This window comes from Anarrhichthys ocellatus, unplaced genomic scaffold (genome assembly GCF_004355925.1).
Source record: "Anarrhichthys ocellatus isolate YVR2014 unplaced genomic scaffold, GSC_Weel_1.0 scaffold25, whole genome shotgun sequence".
NCBI classification, from domain to species: domain Eukaryota; kingdom Metazoa; phylum Chordata; class Actinopteri; order Perciformes; family Anarhichadidae; genus Anarrhichthys; species Anarrhichthys ocellatus.
The window spans coordinates 1,120,508-1,141,925 of NW_022280055.1; the positions used below are offsets into that span (position 1 = coordinate 1,120,508).

General features: G+C 40.7%; 1 protein-coding gene across 1 annotated transcript in view; it reads left to right on the forward strand.

Moving 5' to 3' along the window:
* The window catches only part of rngtt (RNA guanylyltransferase and 5'-phosphatase), a 69,541-nt gene that overhangs the window by 1,295 nt on the left and 46,828 nt on the right, over window positions 1-21,418 (forward strand). Inside the window, exons 2-9 of the mRNA XM_031861839.1 lie at window positions 369-478; window positions 566-669; window positions 783-871; window positions 3,520-3,595; window positions 4,798-5,050; window positions 6,536-6,645; window positions 8,264-8,365; window positions 20,096-20,231. Of these exons, the coding sequence (XP_031717699.1) occupies window positions 369-478; window positions 566-669; window positions 783-871; window positions 3,520-3,595; window positions 4,798-5,050; window positions 6,536-6,645; window positions 8,264-8,365; window positions 20,096-20,231 (980 nt within the window). The remainder of the gene's footprint in view (window positions 1-368; window positions 479-565; window positions 670-782; window positions 872-3,519; window positions 3,596-4,797; window positions 5,051-6,535; window positions 6,646-8,263; window positions 8,366-20,095; window positions 20,232-21,418) is intronic.

A 21,418-nucleotide genomic window follows, 5' to 3' on the forward strand; every position in this document is an offset into this window, starting at 1 on the left:
AGAGAGAGAGAGAGAGAGAGAGAGAGAGAGAGAGAGTCTGGACAGAAGTGACAAGGCACAGCTCTACCGTTTTGTTGGATATTAACCACCTTAGCTATGACAACAAATATCACGTGTGTGCTATTTCAGTGTTGATGTAACACCACCACAGCTCTTTACCTGCTTTTTATTTTAGATTGTGGTAATCTTGGTAATTGTTGACAATATTTCATAGTTTATTTGACTGAGCTTTGCAGAATTCAGTGTCATCCTGTAAAGAAAAATTAAGCTTTGACTGAGCCAGCTGATCAATGCGTCGGCTATCATATTATCTATTATAGTGTAATACTGAGGACCACCGGTTCATTACTTGTGTTTTCCCCTCATAGGTAAATTCCTGCCGATGAAAACGATGTTGGGTCCCAGATATGACGACCAGGTTCTAGAGGAGAACAGGTTTCACCCGAGCATGCTGTTCAACTATTTAAAAAGTCTGAAAGTAAGTAACGCTGTGACGACAGAGTGACATTTTGAAGTGGAAAAACCCACATCTCACAATGTCTTTATTTTTGTGGTCTTTCTTCAGGTGAAAATGGGTTTGCTGGTGGATTTGACGAACACGACGCGTTTTTATGACCGCAACGACATTGAAAAAGACGGCATAACATATGTGAAGGTTCCGTGTAAAGGGTACGAGTAAATTCATACTATATATAATAATACTAATAATCGTTTATCCAGAACCACAGTGCCATGAGTTAAACTAATTGTGAGTAAAACCAGTGTCATTGTGATTGTTTTAGCCACGGAGAATGCCCTTCAATAGAGACGACGGGAATGTTCATCAGGCTCTGTGAAAACTTCATCGAGAAGAATCCTGAAGAATTAATAGGTAAGAAAACCAGAGCCAATCGATAACTGATTTTGTGCTTCTTTATATTTTCTTCAATAGTCAGCGATGTTTATCTGACTGTGAAATAGTTTTCATCTCGAAGGCTTAAATAATCTGGAATCTTCCTGAGATATTCAAAAGAAGCATCGTGTGTTGTGTTGTTGGCACTGTGTTTGCACCTCTTTGATGGTTTGATTACATTTTGTTTTACTTTTGTTTATGTAACTGTCAGTTTTAGAATATTTGCAAATGATGAAATGCTTTGATAATTTGCATTGTTTCATTTTTCCCTCATATAAGGGACGTGAGCGTGATGTCAGAAATTAAAGTGAATGTAAAAACATTTTTTTTTCAGTTCTTTTAATCTTTGAATTAAAGTTGATTTCATAATAAATATGAAGTAATATTTAGTTCAGTGGAAGATAATATATTTGATTTCCTCGCAGACTCAAATGGTGAAAATCAGCATTGTTAATTTACAGACAGATTTAAGGATTGCATTAGTGTTCCAAGTAGTTACATTCGGAACAAGGAAGGCCTCTTTGCGTTTCTCTGTGTTTTCAATTTATATAGATTATAAAGATTAAATCAATGTGACTCACGTCTGCTCACAGAAGAATATGAAGATCTATGAAAGCAGAAGTTGGCATTGGAAATTCATTTGCACATTGAATAATTTACTCAGACTGTTGGAACAGCTTTGAGATTTAGATTTAATTTAGATATTTGTTTTTGCACCCCGCAGTTCAAGCTGAGCAACGTCTCGAAAGCCTTGAATCTTAAGAACGAGCACCTCTTGCTTGCATACTCTCCGCCTGAGTGCAGTGACCATATTGTATCTCAATAATAGATTTACTGTGGTGGCTGTGTAGTTCCCTACAATTTCTGACAACTATATTTATTTTTTAAAAGATTATTCAGTCTGTCCTTTACAAATAAGGTAAGTTACTAAATGCTTAATAACTGAAAACTGACACCGAACAGGCACGAAATAATAGTTTTATGAATGTTGGCCTTGATCCATTTTATTGTATTATTTAGTTACTCGCTACTACTAACTTATCTTAAAGGGGAATTATTTCCATTCTCAAGATTCAGACATGTTATTTCTATGGTTAAGACAACAATGTTAATAAAACTATAAATAGGATTTATTTTTATTTTGTAATGCTACATATTTATTGTAATGTTTGTCCATAGAGTGCAGGACTTAACTGTGCCGTCAGTTGCATCCACGTATGTGTCCAGCAGAGAGCAGCCTCACTCTGTCTTATAAATGGACAAGAGGTGCTTGTTTTACATTCATATAGTTACACTCTTAAACAGCTTCCCAGTACAACCAGTCTCCTGCTGATGGCCACACAGTCACTCCATGTAGCAGCTGGACATTAACTTGCTGCCCCAAGGTTTGCTCAATCATCATATGGCGTTTGCACATTTCCAAAAGGGCCATGGCTCTCTAACCAACATCCTTTATTCAAAAACAAAAACAAAGACAGTCGTGCAAGTCAATATGTTCGTTTTTTTTTTTTTAAAGTGTGGGAGGTTCACCTGAGAAGCCGTACTGCTCTCCCAGTGAACACTGTGTAGGTGATGTTGAGGTGAAAGGACATCAGTAGGCACCAAACCTTGACTAAATACATTTGGTTCAAAAGGCAAAATTGTGTTGATGTCTGTATGTGGGCGGGTTTTTGCACTGTTGTTTCAACTGTATTGAATTTTCAACTTCATGGAGACACTGCAGTAACATCACTCACGTTAGTCATATTTATAAGCATGTTAATATGAGTTGGGTCACAAAAATCAAATCTAAAGGATCAACCGAGTCATTTCTCCCCTCATTTGTCCAGTTTTTAAGCAGCTCCCTCTCACGTTAGTTTGGTTTGGAACAATATTCTGCTGCGACACGGTGCCTAAAGGCATCCTGGGAGATTCTTATCACGGACATTAGAAGTTGCACTTTCACAGTATTGACAACAGGGCGCTCTCCTGTACCTCGCTCTGGCATCCTTTAACCCCGTAGAGATCTGTTCTTGCCGACTGACTGCTGCCTGGCTGGTCAATCAAATTGCTCAAACATCAGAGAAGAATGTGTGAATGTCATCTCTGCAATGTCCTGTGTTCAGCCAGCTGGTGATTAGGCGTTGTTGCCTCTGTGGTGGACAAAGTCCAAATTACACAGTTGGGCTGGTGAATGTGATCCCCGTCCTCCAGATGTCAGTTCATTTCATCTTTATTTGCATTGCCAGGCCTTTGCTCGGGAAATATGAGAGTCGGATGGTTTGATTTTGTGTAGTTTGAACCCTGCTGTGCACCTGCTTGTTTGTCAGAGGGTCACTTTGTTTTGTGTTTTTAGCCGAACATTTTCTTTTCATCCACTCTTTACCTCCCTGCATGGTAAACCAAATCAATCTCTGGGTCTCTCAGGAAAGAGGGATTTGCTTGTGAGTCTTTTTTGCGTTAATGACTTGATGCACATGGCCCGTGAGAGGGGAACACATTGGATAAGATTGTGCAGATAGTGGAAACGATGTATTGATTCCAGCATATTCTGCCAAGACAGTGTTCGCTTAATTCCACAAGATTAAATATAAAGTGGGATTCTTAGTTTTTAACCTCTGTGCTGCCTCTTTTTTTCTCCCTTGAAGGAGTTCACTGCACGCATGGCTTCAACCGGACAGGCTTTCTGATGTGTGCCTACCTGGTGGAGAAGATGGACTGGAGGTAAGAGATGGACCCCCTTTTAATCACTCGCTTCCCTGTTGTCTTGAGCGACAACACAAACCACACAACACGTAGCCCCCGTTACACACCCCCCCCACTAGCTTGCATCATTACTATAGACTATAGAGTCTTCTCCCGGTAGTTTTCTGTATGTGTGACGGCACAAGAAGTTGCTCTGTCGGTTCAAATCAACACAGGCCTCACAAAGATGCAGGCTGGTTGAATAATTTGCAGCAGCTGATTGGGGGGGGGGTGAGGATGTGTCTTTAGTCAGAGGTGGAGCAGCAGTCTGAGGAGGCTGAATCCCTGGAAGCTGTCGACATGTGGGCTGAATAAAACCCTCCCACCGCCCACTACATCCTGTGTAATGAATATTCTGAGAGCATCTACAGCCCTCGTCCAGTGTCACGTGTTGCCACATCATTTTACTATCAAATGATCAACACTGGTACAATGTGTTTTTTAAGATATGGCTAGTCATTGGAAAAAAAAAACAAAAAAAAAAACTGCCCTTAACATGAAGTTGTGCTTCGGGCTGCTACTAAAGATTATTTTCACCATTCGAAATTGTGAAAAATGTCCATCAGTATTTCCTAGAGCCCAAGGGAAAGTCTTAAAGGTTCTTCTTCGTCTTACCCACCTTCTGAAACCCTGAAAACATCCATTTAAAGCTGAAAGAATTAGTCGCTTTAGATAAACAGCAACCACATTGATCAATCAATTAACTTTTAAAGTAATTTTTCAAGCGAAAAAATGCTCAATGATGATGTGAGGATTTGCTGCTTTTCTCAAAATAAACCCCAAAACATTTAATGTCTTTACCCCGGGCTTCGGGTAAACTGTGATTGGGATTTCTCGCTATTTTGACTATTATAAAGACCAAACAAGATCACAAAAATAACTGTCAGGTTAGTGTATAAAGAAAAGCTCAGCTTCAGTCCCAATTAAATTAACGGTAATGTAAGTCATGCAACAGTTGCAAATGATCACATTTGCGACCCTGAAATTGTCGAATGTTTTGAAAGATTATCTCAATAGTTGTTTATTAATATTTGCTCTTGCTCTTTATAATAAGATCCGGTCAAATGATAAATTCACTAAAGACAGAACATTTAAAAAACTATATTTAAAAACTTCATGTACAATAAAAGAAATACAGCTTTTTAAAAGAGATCCCGTCTGTGTCTGCTGCCTCTTATCAGCGTCGAGGCAGCTGTGGCTGCCTTCTCCCAGGCCCGGGCCCCGGGGATCTACAAGGGAGAGTACCTCAAAGAGCTCTTCCGACGCTATGGAGACGAGGAGGACGCGCCCCCTGCCCCCCATCTCCCCGAGTGGTGCTTCGACGACGACGATTCCGGGGAAGTGGACGACGACGGTAACTCCGTTGGCCAGGAGTCGGGCCCCAGCTCCTCCGGGTCGGTGCCTGGCAAACGAAAGAAGGAGAAGCTAAAGCTGGTAAGACACCCGGGGGAGCTCCAGGAAATGGACCATTAAGTACCGCCGGTCCCGCTCTGCACCACATGGGCCTCATGCAGGGGGGATGGAGGGTCTGTAGGGAGACGTCTCAGTGGTGAAGCTCTTGCATGTTAAGTGTAGAGGCAATTCAAAGGCAACAGCAACATTGTTTGAACCGTAGAAATTCAATCAGAACATACATTTGTTGGTTTGTAACATTTGTACAACTTACAATTCTATCAAAATACCAACAGTGAATATTTATTCGTCAGTTATTGCACAGAACTTGCTTAAAAACCTGAATCAAGGCAAATCTAATAGTGGAGTCACACAGTAGACGGGTCTAGAGGGAAGAAGCCAGAGAGAGCAGCAGCAGTAACTCTTGTATATTGAGTTACTTTATTTTTTCCGACACTGCGTGTGCGCGTGATTCAATTTTTCTTTTTACAGAAACTGTAACTACTGAATGTTTGGCAGTTCTGCTTTAAAAATGACTGAGACAATTAACTTATTATCAAAATACGAGCCAATTAGTTTCCTCTGGTTTGGCTAATTGTTTAATTGACTAATCGTTACAGTGCTTCATGCCTCCTGTATAAACACGCTGTTCTACAGTTTGGTTTCAAGTAAAGCTTACAGTACAACACAGGTATCAGCATCTAAAAATATCATATATATATATATATATAATATTAATATCGCGATATCAGCCATGTCGCCCAGCCTCATCTCTACCAAGGCTTTCCAAATTTAATTAATTTTGTGTATTTTCACACGTTATGACTCGAGACTTAAACCTCCTTCTAAATAGAAAGGTGGAGAATAAGATGTATATGACCATGATGGGGCTTTCTCTTCTCACTGCAGCCGTCATACTAAAAACACATGCACCGTTGACACATGAGGTGACGTATATTATCATACCACATCTGTTTCTGTTATAATTGGCCTCTATTATCATATTATACCAGTTAGCAAGTCTCACCTAGTCAGATTTAGGGGAGGGGGGGGGGGGGTCATGTCAAAAGAGAAATGGGTGAGATTAGGAAGAGAGGTTAACGAGCAAGAATCACTCTTGGTGGAGAAAGGAATGCTACAGATGTCGTCAGTGTCTCGCTCAAAGCAGAAAGAAGATGATATCTGCATAAACGGGAGTGTAGGGGTGAAGGTAGTGAGGGGGTGAGGAGAGAGGAGAGAGGCGGCAGTCTAGTTTCCAGGGAGATGAAGCAGAGGTACAGGGTTTATGAGGCGGATCCATAAAGTAAATAAATAAATCGAGGATAAAAGCGTAGAGGTCAAAAGAAAAACTGCGTGTATAATATTTCCACCTGTTGTCTCTGCACACAGAGATTCATAAAGCAAAGAAGCAGCTGTTTGTGAAGCATCACAGGGCTTTTGAATGTTTTTCTTGTATGTGTAGGAGGGTATGAGTGTCTCTTTCTATTCAATCCAAGTTCAACCTTCTGTTTTATTTTAATCTCCCAGGGTGCAGTATTCCTGGAAGGCATCACAGTGAAAGGCGTCACACAGGTCATCACACAACCCAAACTAGGAGAGGTCCAAAGAATGTGTCAGGGGATGGCCGAGTGGGACAGGTAACAACCTCCCCGTGCTCTTCCGTGGCTCTGTGTACACATGCTGTACACGTGGGTGTACTGCTCTGTGTTGTAGGTGACTCATTTGTCGTTAATAACCCAGGGGTGACCCTTAATAGTTAACTGTTCAGTCTGAGGAGCCTGATTCGACTGCTAATCTCCCAGTCGAAGCAACGCAGTGGCGGAGAATGTGGTTATAAAAACAAAGGTCATTCGGGCGGGTATGGAGGTGATGAATGTCTGATTTTATTGCTTGATTTGCCCGATAAATCATAATTACAGTGGGTACGGAAAGTATTCAGACCCCTTTAAATTTTTCACTCTTTGTTTCATTGCAGCCATTTGCTAAAATCAAAAAAGTTCATTTTATTTCTCATTAATGTAATCGGCACCCCATCTTGACAGAAAAAAACAGAAATGTAGAATTTTTTGCAAATTTATTAAAAAAGAAAAACTGAAATATCACATGGTCATAAGTATTCAGACCCTTTGCTGTGACACTCATATTTAACTCGCATGCTGTCCATTTCTTCTGATCCTCCTTGAGATGGTTCTACTCCTTCATTGGAGTCCAGCTGTGTTTAATTAAACTGATTGGACTTGATTAGGAAAGGCACACACCTGTCTATATAAGACAAGATAAGAATAGATTTAGTCTTTTCTGGAGGAAAATGCCGCTGTAGCTTTTTTTAAAAGAAAGTGTAGGGAGTCATCTTGTCACAGCAGAAGTCCACGCTGCTATTTCCAAAGTCGTTGACTTTTTGTTTCCACCTGTGAGGGCAATTATCTGTTAATATAATGAGATCCACATTTAGTTACTACTGTCAAAGTATTGGCACAAAATCACAACTTCAGCAAAGTGTAAGCGCCACTCAGACTGCAGAACTTGGAGTGCACTCAGACACCAGGCGGGCACCGTGCGGCTTTATTTTGGTTTGTCTCGGGGTTTTCACACCGGCACACGTGCAACGTCATGCTGATCTAAATTGACGACTGTGCGCCAGATAACGTCTCGTTGAACCTGAGCAGAGCAGGAATAACAGAGTCTCTTCCGGGCACTTGAAAAGATGAAATGGAAACATATCACAGCACCTGCGTCTTCACCCCCTGCTGTTTGATTATTAGCTGATAGAGATTCAGCATCTCGTACCTGTCACTTCACATGCCGCCTGGTCTCCATTTAACCGAAATTATCCCGGCTCGAGCTGCTTCATAAAAGGGATACCCAGGTGTTGTTGCCTTGGCAACAACTGCTCTACCTGGGGTGTGTTGAAACATGAAAGAACAAAGCTGATGTAAGATATTTCTTCCTACAATTATGTTGACTATCACATTAACTCGTTTGATTTATATTACCTGCTTAACTCATTAAATATTTAATGAGTTAAAGAGGAAATAACCAAGTTAAACTATTTTATAAAGGTGTGTTTATGGGTATTGGGACAGACCGTGATAACTTATCGTCGTACATGTGTCGAGTGTGTAGCTGCTGCCTCTGCTGGTCACTCCTAACTGACTGAGGAGACTCTTTGTAATAATTGTGAAGCCAAGACAACAATTGAATCCCGTTAGAAACACAGTTGTAAGACGTGTGTGTGCGTGTTCATTGTTGTTACAGGTCTGGTTTTCCTGGTGCTCAGCCTGTGTCCATGGACAGACAAAACCTTCGTTTCCTGGAACAGAATCCATACAAAGTCAGCTGGAAAGCCGATGGCACACGGTAGGTCTATTGTTGGTGGTTTTTCTTCACGACAAAGGTCTCCTCGTCCACACATGTCAATACGGGCATCGCTCTTTGTGTCTCTGACTGGACTGATTGGCTTCTCTTCCCGTTCATTAGGCTGCTTTTTGAGAGTCATCATGGAGGTTGGTCCAGCAGCTCTGTACGTCAGAGGTGTTAATTTACCTTTCTGTATCGTTAGTGAAGACTGAGAGGAATGCTGACATGACGTCTTGTTTCTCATTAGATTTTAATCACAGTACCTTCATATAGCTAATCAATCTGAGCGCTCATTAAGCGGTAGAGATGTGAACTGTGGATTTGTAAAATGGCTTCACTGATGGAGCCACAGACTGAACAACAGGCGCAATAACGCGTCGTGTCTTTCATTTCACCTTTCGGGTTTTAATTTGTCGTTTTCTCCTGTTTATGTCTCTTTTGCCAAAAGCTAGTGTTGAGCAGGCACATATGATTTTTCTTTTAGTATTCCACTAGTCTGCTGTGAAGCACCGTGTCTCTCGCTGTGCAGTGTGCTGGTGAATATTTAATGACTGGAGTCAATTTCAGAATTTTACATATCGGTGCTTTAATATCCTGTAAGAGTGAGACCAGCAGAGTGCCGAATTGGCCCCATGACCAAGCTGTTGTAGATGTGTGTGTGTGAATACGACTGCCATCATCTGCAAATGCTTTGAGTGTTTTTAGAAAGTTTTGCTCTTCAGTGTGTACAGAGAGTGATGCTGAGCGCTCCCTCTCCTGCACGGATCTCTTGTCCTTCATCCCCAATTTCCCTCCAGCTATTTGCAGAGTCTCGCTGAGCAGCGACGCCGTATTTCTTTAGTCGTAGGAAACGGAGAGAGACACGGGATGAATAATGCCAGGTGTGATTCATTCCTCAACTCCAGGGTATGAACTATGATGAGAAGATGATCTACTGTGTTCTCTTGGAGTTGGAACATTCAAGCAGTAAAATATAAAGTTGAAGTTATTACTGTAGACTTACCCTACAACATATGGAATAAAGTCACATTTATTTAAAGCCCTGAATTAACAATGGATGTGCCCTGCTACCAATTTTTGAGTGTTCTGTGTTGTACATATTGGTAATCCCTCTAAATTTCATAAGAACATTTCTGTCAATTTAAATCACTGCCAGTGTAGCCAGAACCTGATACATCTTATTTCTCTGTGCCGAAGACCTCAATTGTTTCCAAAAACTATTAAAAACACATCAGTGAGTCACACTGTGGCACTGGATTACATGTTCCCTCATTATGATTAACGTGGGCACCGTAGTTTATTTTAAGTCTAAAATATTCTTTGGAGCTCCAACTATGTATTAATCCACGACTGAAAATAGTCCCCGACAAGTGCAGTTACAACTGGTTTTAATATCTGCTTTTAAAGAATTGCGTGTTGGATAGAAACACGCAGGCTTTGGCACTGCTGAGTGCCACAGAGGGAAGTCAGAAGGGAGACTAATGCTGCCTTCACATGGGGTCATAGTGGAAGTGGACACACCCAAGTTCATGATACTTAACCGTTTTGTTCAGCTAGATAATCTTCACTAATCAATACCAGCGGTGTTCATCACGACTTATGTGAGGCTTATCATGAACATGAATCTTCATGTCATAAACTCGCACGTTATTGGTCTTTGGGCCTTATGTGAGCTCTGACTCTGTTTCAGCCCATCTGGACCACCCACCATAATAATTCAGAGCTCAGCCTCACCAGAACATTTTGTATTTGAGTAATTTAGAAATACTAATTTATTTATCCTATGTGTAATTCAATCGGTGCCCGTCGTGTGTGTGTGTGTGTGTTGCATTAGAGATGAGAGGGTCTTGGTACACTCAGTTTTTTCATACCGCCTCCTGCTTGGACCCCCTCTCTTGTATCGTTGAAAGGCTACAGTCATTACCGTACATAATGTTAGTGTTGCCCTAACACATGCAGTACACCATGTAAATGAGGGAACTTGGAGATAAGCTGTGAGTAAAACTTAACGAAAGTAACGTAGAACAACATAGAAAGTGGTGTCCCATCCATGATTTTCTCACAATGCAGTAATGTGGTTTTTATTGGAGCTGCATCCTATCTTCTCATGAATAAATATGTTTTCTAATTTGTGTATAGAGTATTCGCAAGTTCTTCTACAGACTGTACAGTGTGTCTGACGAAAGCTATAGGACTCTGCAGAAAGGATTGCTGCAGTGTTGTCGGATGGATATTCACACAACTCGAGCCTTGCTGCCGTCCGCTTTGAGCGGTGAGGGACAGTCTGTTCTGGTGCTGCTGGTCTGATATTACTTCATTCTGTATCGTTGCTTTTTTTTAAAGCTTGCTACCTTATCAGTGCCTCACCGGAACCACGATGGTGTTTGATTCATCTAAATACGCCTCCTCTTTCTTACAGGTTTCTCACAAATTAGAAATTGTATTAGCACAAAAGCAGTAATGATTAGAGACTAAAAAATAGTCAAAAATCCATGTGATTATTCTAATTTCTTTGATTAAACTTACACAGGTCTTCCAGTTGTTGGTCTTCATTAAACCTGCTCAATAGTTCAGACTGATGGACAACAAGCAGCAGTGTGAAGGCCGAGTCAGAAGGATGTGGTTACGAGCAACGTCTATAAAAGATGATTGATTCTGTTCTTAATCACCAGTTCCTTGTTGCTCTATCAATCCTAAACTCTCTCCAATGATGGAAAAAGTATGAATTCTGAAAAATGTGGGGGACTTGCAAAGTGCATCAGATAATATTAATGAGTTTTGAGGTGAGAGTTACTGGTCGCAGTGCTGCGGGCGTAATTTGTCATTCGCGGCATGCGTTGTATAGAGTTTGCAGAGAATTGTCCCTACTTTCTCACCAGTGGCATTTCTTAAGAACTGAAATGGATTTTTAATAGGAAATTTGTCTCTTCAAGGTGGTCCGGAAAGACTTTTCTCTTTGCATATTACCAGAGGTCCTCACTTATGTGTTACGCATTTTAAACTCCCCCTCGTCTTACCTATTGTTACTTGGGTGATGATTTAAAAAAAAAAAAAAAAAAAGGAAGTGAGCAAATGTGTTTACTTTCTCAGTCCCGTGTGGATGATTACGTGCACATCTGCATCCTCTTCTTATGGCCCCGGGGTAATGCACAATATGGAGACAAGAGTACTGAACCAACTCCTCTTGCCTAAGCCAAAGATTATTCAGCTCTCCTAGAGACTCCTGATCACGTATTTCTACTGAATATTGGCCGACAACAATAAATCGGACCATTTCTAAGCCCGAATGCACAGACCAGTCATACGGGGGGAAAAGCTGTCACTGTCTGCCAAAGAGGTGGCTTCTAATGGGCTTTGGAAAGGACAGCAACATCAGTGGAGTTTGCCAAGAGGAGAAAAATAGGCCGAGTTGGATTTTTAATCAACTTGTTGTCGAAGCCTTCTGTCAGGGCTAGATTGGTTTGAGGACGAGGGGAAGGGAGACGGACCAATTATGTCTTTGGGAATTAAAACGAACGCCGCTGCTCAACTTAGACTTTATTAGCGTAAAATTGGACTTTCTTTTCAACCTCTTCTCCTATCAACACCACATCAGTCACTCCTTTAAAAAACGAGGCGTCAATAATCCAATGTTTGCTTTTAATTGCCAGATTAGATCTTTTGATTGAGAGAGGGAGTTTCAGCTCTTTTCTGTTTATTGGCTGGTTATTGTCAGAGCATCATTACTTCTGTAATTCTGTTGGTTAGTTTATTATGTCAATAACCCTTAGTGGACGCCTTGTGCACCAGACTGCACCAAAACTCTGCTTCTGTCTCAGGTTAATATTGAAACTAAAACTTTGGGCTGCTTATTTTACAAAAGTACAAAGTGTCTCGTATACAGGGAATTTGTAAACTGCATTACTGCACATTTATATTTACTGTTCATCTGTTCTGTAATGCTTTATAATAAAGGAACCACTGGGACACACGTTGCAAAAGTAATAATGTGGGTTTGTTGAGCTTTGTTAAGCACATACTCGGCTGCTGCTCAGGAGACAGTTTGTTCCTTTCTACATCCCTTGCTTTTTAGTTTGACACGCAGAGTGGTGCAGCGGATCATACAACTCAAGGTTCAGATCGTATCGCGGATCAGATTCACAAATCGGATCAGCACAAAGGAAAAAAGGGAGCAGATATAACCTTTAGAGATCTTATCGTGTTTATTTTGCCGCTGATATCAATTGCAGATCGTTGATGATCCATTTTGGCAGATACAGATGCCTTTGTTGTTTGATTATAGCAGCTGGTCTAGGAGGCTCCAGGCTTTTTTGTTACCGTCCCAAAAATCACTTCAACCGCTCTGTTATCAGTAAACCATCAAAAATTCAACATGTTATCCTTTTACTCTTTTAAAGTCATTTCAAGTGTTTTTTTTTTTCAAATGATAAGGAAATAAAAGATTATATTTTCATTGATTAAAACAAAACTTATCAGTGGTTTTAATGATAAAAGTTTTAATGATATAAGCGACTTAGAGCTTAGTGTAAACAGCTCATAATTCATCTCTAATATCTGTTTTTGTTGCTGTGAAAACATCTCCTTCAAACAACTGGATTTAATCAAGTTTCTCACCAACACTACATTTTACGAGATTACTTGAAACACATCATGAAAACCTTATAATTTACCTTTCGCCCAATACTAATTTTCACCGAACAGAGCCTGAACGCATCATAATGTAACCGAACAGCTCGTTGTCCATTAGCCACTTAACCAGCTCTCCTCCGGTCAATTACAACTCGGATTGGTTGTTTACAACGTAACATTATCAGAGATCGGTGAACAGAAAGGCGTAAATGGCGATGTCCTGATTGCATATTTTACTGAATATTGGCGGATAACGATGTCGGTAAAACTTTATTTCACACTGTGTTGGTTAAGGTAAACTGTGAAATGTATCCGCGGTTCACTTGTGTGCCGAACTGTCTTCATAGCCATGGTATGGGCCATGGCTAGTTAAGACCTGACTCCTGTTACGTTCTGATGTTATTTCTCTGTAGTTTCACAGATTCTTTGGGTCAAGGGTTTGGTTCTGGCTACGTTAGCATCCTGCGTTTTTTGGGTTTGTCTTGCTTTTTGGTTTCTCGTGAAAATACATGTCGGCTTTGACCAGTTTTGATCCCTCGGCTAACACCAGAGTAGCTCTGCTTTCCAACAAGTTTTTTTTAATATATTTATGATGTATGCATTACCCCAAAAAATCCAAAATAGCCCATGAAATAAGGAATAGTAATCCCACATTATTCATTATGCATGAGCATTAATTATGATGAGGTGTTGTCAAACTGATAGCTCTGTTAGTTGTGTGTAAAGGTGTGTGTGTGTAGGTGCGGCGCTGTCCCGGGTACTGAAACCAAGTGGAGCTCAAAAGACAGACAGTTTAAACGAAGCCAGGTCTTTTATTTCATATGTTGGCTTAGGCTGCAGTGTATTTATTTATTTATTTATTCATCCTTCGGCTTACATATGAGCAAATATGTTTTATTGCTATAATTTAATTAATGCAATTATTGCTCATTTTGTAGCCGTTTTAATTTGAATAAAAAGGATTATCCTAGTCCTCGTCTCTCATTAGACAATATAGCAAAGTAAATATAAATATAAATAAATGTTGACAGCAAGTTTGAGGAAAGTCTGACATCTTTTTTTTGTCATTATAGTCATCGTCATTGTCCCTTCAAAGCTTCGAATACCCTCGAATAGTTCTCACTGAAGCTTCGAAGCACCAACAATGTTATTTGCGACCGCCCCGTTAGGGAAGCAGCCTTTCCTCATTGGAGATATGGAAGTAAACCATGAATGCATTTGCCAAAACGGTTTTGAAACAGTTATACTCAGAAACACTTCATTGATGACGACTAATTGGTTGTTTTGGTAAATGTACGTCTTAGCTTCTTATCTCCGATTAAGTCCACAGCTGTGTCGCTGAGCTTTTCTATAGGAAGCATCGGGACCCCAAACATGCTGTCAACAGAGCTGCATTTGGGTGAGACCCCTGATGGTGGGAATGGGACACTTTTGATGATTCACACAATTATCAAATGTGATATGAAATAATTTCCTTTATGAACTAAATTCCTGTATAGGTTAATTAGACTTTGAGACAATTTGTTGCACTTTCTTCTGCCTGCAACTTACTCTAAAAACCACCAGAACAGCACCACATCTAGCATAAGAATATAGTATCTGTCATCTTTTTGTTTCCACTCTTAACTCTTATTATCTAAATGAGGAATCAACCTGGCCTCTTTGGGTATAAAAGAGCAGTCCTGCACCACTAATGATGTGCAAAGCTGCAGGATCTGATCTCAGGCCTCCCCTGGAGCTCAGCTGCTGTCAGTCATTCCGCGGGACTAGACTGGCAAAGCCGACACAATAGAGGCCTGTGCCTCATTAGGGCTAAAGTGCTTGGGGGTGGGTGCGGGGGGATGCAATCTGAGGCTCACAGCCCCCATCAGGAGCGGGAAGGAGAGAGAGCAAGGCCGTAAGGGAATAAAGGAGCACATTGGATTGAATATTGTCTGATGGGTCCTGAAAAGAAAATACGGTGTATTTCAGGGAGAGATGAAGAAAAGGATCACTGGGTTTGATGCAGCACTAATGGGCTCTCTCTGCTGTCTTCTGAACATACTTGACGGCGTTAGCCGAGGCTAACTGGCCAATTAGACAGCAGGGGAACCACTTGAGCTCAGACCTGTTGTGTCCTCACTGGTTGACAGATTCTCTCTGATGCGACGCACTATTTGATCTTCTGAGACACCGGCCCCTTCGCTGGGATAAAAGATATCATCCCCTTTTCACACAATAGGACTTTCTTGACTGCGGCAATTTGCATAAACTGAGCCATGCAGGCATTTCCTGTTCCCTGTCTTTTCTGCTTTTATGTCTTTTTAATGCTTTCCTTGTGTCCGCCCCCACCCTGGAAATATCAGTGCAGCTACATCTGGCCCACTCACCATTCTTTCCTTTTCCACAGGACTTTAGGACGGCCCTGATTTATATCAAAAAGGCTTGTGTTTTTTTGGACCGGAGGGGGGACAGGGTCAAAGTCTCTGAGCTTTCCACCAATCTCTTTTATCTGATCAGTGTGTTGAGGGTTATGATACCACTTTCATTGGCGAGTCTGCTTGAGGAGCATTCGAGCAGGATGGAAATAATTAGGTTACACGTCTAGCCTCTCATTCCACTACCCTCCCCGAAAACAAAAGCCCTTATTGAAATGATCGCACACTTACCTCACAGGGAGCGGCATCTACCTACGCATTTATTCCCAAAGGCACAAAAAGCAGAGTGTTTAATCAAAGGCGAGCTATTTCTAAAGCGGATGGTTTTCTTCTCCTCTCATCCCCGCCCAGCTTCACTTGTACGAGAACAACATTCACTGCTGTTTTAAAAAAAAAAAAAAAAAAAAAAAAAAAAATTTGGACTGTCAAGTTCGATAGTAATCTTGCGACACATGGTGCCTCAAATATAATGGACGTAGCGATAAAGAGCTGCCCTCTCAAGAGAATGCACCGTCTTGTGTTTGGCTTTATGCAGTTAATTGTCTTTTGTACAAAAAACACACTACGATTAGTTATTTATAGTTTTTTTGTGTAATTCTGTGCAGATTTAGAAGCCATTTCAAATATGTTTTCATGTGAGAACCCAAATTGCAGCCTGATATTAAAATTGCACTTTTTCCAATATTTGTATAGCCTTGCTGCTTTTTTAGTGAAAAAAGTTGAACAGAAATGGCAAAAATGGCAACTACTCAGATAATTGATTCATTTTTTAGATGTTTGACATACATTGTTTGGTCCCAGCCTGTCCTGTCTGAGCATTTATTTCATATAATATCGTAAATTGAATAACTGAGGTTCACTGTCGGTCAAACAAAACAATTTGAACAACATCTACATGTCTTTCTGAGGTATTTTGATGGGCATTTAAAAGCTAAAAAACTCATTTCTATTAAGTATGAAACATAAATTGCAGCTCTAAACTATGAATTTGGAAAACAAAATGACCTTTAAGTAGGATCCTCGTAAAATTCTGATTTCAGAGCTGACTTTTGTCAGCTGGTATATTATTCCACTCGCACAATGTTTCTTGGCAGCTTGTCAGGTTTCTCACTTTGAACCAGCTGGTATCGATGGCATATTTATTACATCTAATCCCTTTGTGATTATGATTGAGAGTCACAGCAGGTATGAGAAAAGCAGAGCTTTGTCAGCTCACTGGGGAAGTCATTAATCTCAAGTCTGTCATCAGACTTTGTTTTCCCTCGAAGGTGTGCGTCCCTAAAGCTTGTGTTAATATCTGAGTTTGTGCACCAAGCTTTTTTTTTTTTTTTTTTTTTTTTTTTTTTTTTTTTTTTATGGCATAAATTCTGTTATATGTCAAAGTTACAAGATAATTAGCCTCTTTTTCCAGTCGCATTAGTTGTAATAGTTAACCTTTGGAAACAGAGCAGGACTGCGGTTGCTCATTAGGACATTTGTTCCTCCTGCTTATTACCACTTTGGTATTTTGTGTTAAAGAGCAGCAGGCAGCTCACCAAGTGTAATTGGGTTCATAAGAGGTGTGTAATGAAGCCATCAGATTGCGAATAGATTTTCTTTTTTTGTACTTTTATACACTCAAGTCATTTACAATGTGACTGAGCTCACAGCAGCACGCATCACCAGATAAGCCCAACCCATCAACCAGAAAACAAAATGATGCAATAAACAGTCAGTCAATCAATCAAATGGTCATTTAGAAAATGTATTCGGTGCAATTAAGGTAATTGGGTAATTATTCAAGTTGTTTCTCAAGAAGAAAGCCATGCACTCGCTGTGTTTCTAGGTTGTTGTAAACTAATTGTCTTTGGGTTATGGGCTGTTTTTCAGAAGATATCTGAAGATGTCTCGTTGGGCTTCAAAGACATTTTACTGGGCATTTTCACACATTTTCTGAAATCTCTAAAGTTTCTGTACATAGGATTCAGATCATTAATATAGCAACAAACGACTAGTTGCAATTAGTGGATCACAAAACTCGCTGTTCAGATCGTATCATCGTGTAGAGTCACGAAACTCGTCGGCTGGAAAAAAAAAAGAGTAAATATAACATTTAGAGATCCCGATCACGTTTTTATTTTTATTTTTTCCGCTGACATGGATTGATGAGCGATGAGCCATGTTTGCTGATGCAGCTCATACTTACCCATTTCTACTATATAGAACTATTTCAAAGTTGGGATTGTTTTCCTCTCACAAGCCTTTAATCTAAAAGATGAACGTCATTCACCACACGAAGCGTTTCCTCCCACGCTTACCTTATTCAAGTTGCTGCACACATAAGGAGTTGGAAAGACTGCGCAGACCAGGACTTTTACATGGTTGATCTTAAGCAGGAAACGGCCGGGCTTCCATTTCATGAAGGGGAATTAAAACGCTCATGAAGGGTTGTCTCCAGGTGGTTGCTCCGACCTGTCAGAAGACATTTCCATAAAGCGGAACCTTTCTTGACTGCTCACCGCCTTTTGGAGCCGTGAATTGAACAGGCTGTCTCACACCTTTTAAAAGTTTGATTCCATATGTGTGAAGGATTTTTAAAAATTGTAAAATGACCCTGCCATGTTTATTGGCCTACTGCTCTGGGCTAATATTACACACTGACGCTCATTATACCAAATACATTTCTATGTAACGATTTTGCTTTTTGAGTGTCAGAAATGACATGTGACGAAATAGAAATCCCAGTAAATGACGGTGTCAACAAAGCAGTTGGATAAAGATCCTTCAGCAGTGGATGCTCGCTGTTGCTACAGTTGAAGACTATTCTGCAGAATAACACAAAGGCAACAATGGTGCCTGTGTTTTTTTGGGTGTGGCCCATCTTTTCAGCTCGTTTCTGGGAACTAAACAGAAGGGAGGATGAAGGATTTTGTCAGTCCTCTGTCCCTCATTTGAAATTGCCTGTCATGTCTGCAAACTCGGTGATCCTCAGACTCCATTTATCAAACAAAAAACATTTGGAACAGACACTTTGCTTGCTTTTCGTGCCTTTCCGGACTATTAAATCTTTGTTACCAAGCCTGTATATAATCTGTTGTTAGACCCTTATTTATATAAAGAAAACTTTTTGAAATATAACTAATCAACAATCTGACGACCTACAAATACCTGACCAATCAGACACAACCTTATATTCCGCATACTAGCCTCGTCTTTCTACAATTGCTCAGCGCATGCCCAGAAGGAGCATTCCTTGAAATTGTAATTAGGTTTCAAATGATCTGTATGTCCTCATAATATAATACATCAGATGGGATTCGAGCTGTGAACAGACAACCTTTACCACTTGCGCCTCCAGAGAGATAATTATATCTGAAAGTAAAAGTGTGCTCTTGTGTTATTTGAGGAATATTCCGTGCCCACTGTAGTATTTCTGAGAGTGAAGCTGGAGGTGTAAGGCTGACAGAAGTCTTAATGCCCGTGCTTCATGCTTTAGCAACCTGGCACACCTGTGAGCTTAACGAAGAGGAAGAGCGGAGACAATTAATACCAGCCAAATGCTCATATCATAACCCCACGCTGGTAACTGGCCCATTTTGACAGCTTCTTTTTTTTTTTTGCAGTCTAGCAGTCACTGCTCTCAGGTTTTTTGAATCTTCCAATTGAGTTCACTCGTGGGTGAAAAAGTAATTTTCCAGCAGTCCTTGGAGTTTCTCCCGTTGCTTTTACTTATTTTTACTGAAGCCAAAACAGGGAAATGTTCAGAATAAGATGGGAAAAAATAGCAGTAAAACGCTTGTAGTGTAATGCAATTTAATCCAATAATACCAACAAGATATAAGTTGTAGATCTTGTTTAGCCAAAGGGAGTTTAAAGTTGCTAATTGTTGTTAGAGTCCTCTCTCACTGTCCCGAATACCATTTTTGAGGCTTTGAAGCTTCACTGACAACGACTACAACACAAGCTTTACAAGATTACTGTATCTTCAAATTGCATACAAGTGAAGGCTTTTGTGTTGATGCAAGGCAACCAGGGACGACTGTAATAGAAAAAACATAATTTGTTTGCAACTCGTTGTTCACTACTTTTTTAGTACTGATGCCGTTATGAGAGGTTAAAGTGTGTATATTTGTTGCCAAGCAGTCAAGACGTAAGTATAAGTAAAACCAAAAAAAACCAGGTTTTACTGTTTGCAAAGATTGTTCCCACAAAGCACGGCTGGATAAAAGGAAAAGTGTTTGCTTGGGTAATAAGATGCCATTAGCAGGTATCTGTTTGGTTATCTTACTTATCTTCTCAGACATGATAAAAGCTCTTAACAGCTTTGTCTTTTGTTATTATTTCAATTAAACACAACCAATTTGCACATTAGAGATGTGTGCAGTTTTTGTTGGTTTTTGCTGCGTGGAACCGAAAGCTTAAGTGTTGTTTCTCTCCGCTCACAGCAATTCAGCCTTTAAGTGTGATTGCCAAATTAAGTCCTCCAAATAAATGACTTTAAGAAAATTAAAGGCAGGAATTGTCTGGAGGAATGCACTGTCAGCAGAGCAATGCTGAACGTATTAATAAAGTGTCACAGGGTCGTAAAGAAAACCAATCCGACACACTGACTGAAATGGAAAACATCTGCATGTTCTATCAATTCAATCAAACACTAATGAAACTAATGATTGATAGCGTATAATGTATCCGTCTTCTCCTGCAGGTACATGATGTTGATCAACGGGAAAAATGAAGTATTCATGATCGACAGAGACAACACCGTCTTCCACATGGCGAACCTAGAGTTTCCCTTCCGGAAGGACCCACGCGTCCACCTATCAAGTACTCTACTGGATGGGGTGAGTCATTGTCCTTCCTAATTCTTGTCTTCCTATTGGATTGCTATATATTGTGCCACATTGGCTTCTCTAGTTGCTTCCTAAAAAAATATCCCATAGCTGTCTCTCCCTTGACTGAAACCGCATGTCTCCTCCATCTCCAACCTTGTCACACTGCCGCCCCGCCGCACAGTCTTGCAGATAATTGACATCACTTGCCAAACCTTAGGTGAAAGAAAAGCATGTTTCAGTGTGCAGCAGAGCCTGTGAAAGACCCGTGTCCCGAAGAAACAGCTAGTGAAATGTTTTACGGTTTCCCTGTCACTCTTCCACGCTGTGTTGTTTTGTGATGCTCAGCGGGGAGAGGACGGGGGGTCGCTGACTTCTCCTCACCTGTAATACTCGACTCAGACTTGTATTGGCACACTTGTGCTGTTGAGGTCGCATAGCTCGCCGGCAGCAGCAGGTGCACACGCATGAGTCATTATCACACTAACTGGAAACACAGGAAAAGGAAATCTCAGCCGAGATTTGATTATAGATGTCTGGCAGTGTTTAGTGTTTGATATTCCGGTACGGGGAGATGACGGATACGTCGCCTGTGATTGTTTTTTGTTTTGCTCCTGGCCTTGTTTTTCGTCAGAGTTTAGCAGTTTTATGTAAAATAGGTACGCGCTTCCTCTTGGCTTAACAGTTGCTGATTGATGCGTCGCAATTTTAGTTTCCTCATCGGGCAGGACATCTAATTGCAGCGCGTTAGTGTTACTTTGAAGGAGTGGTGCAGCCGTGTGTTTAGATTGCTACAAGGTTTGTTTTGGCTTCGTTTATTCATCAGTTGACGCTTCTGGCTCTCGGCTCAGAGAGGCTGTGTGGAGAGCCCTGAAGAAGCCCAGCTGTGTTGTCTGATATGTTTCATCTTTAGCCCAAAGGCACTGGTCTTTGTCTTGACGCGCTGTTTTTCGTTGTACAGCATTTAATGAGCTTTACATCAACTTGAGTTCCAATATTGGATGAGTGCGCAGTGTAGATTGAATTCCTGGCGTTTTCTTTTGGCCCCGTTCATGTATTCATCTGCCGCTCTCGGTTCAGTGCACCAGATGCATGGTGATGGCAGCCTCCACTCCGGTCTGGCTTTTGGAAATGTACTGTTTGGTCTTTTAAAGTCATGTCAGCCAGTAGGAATGCACATCTACCATATTTTTCTTTGA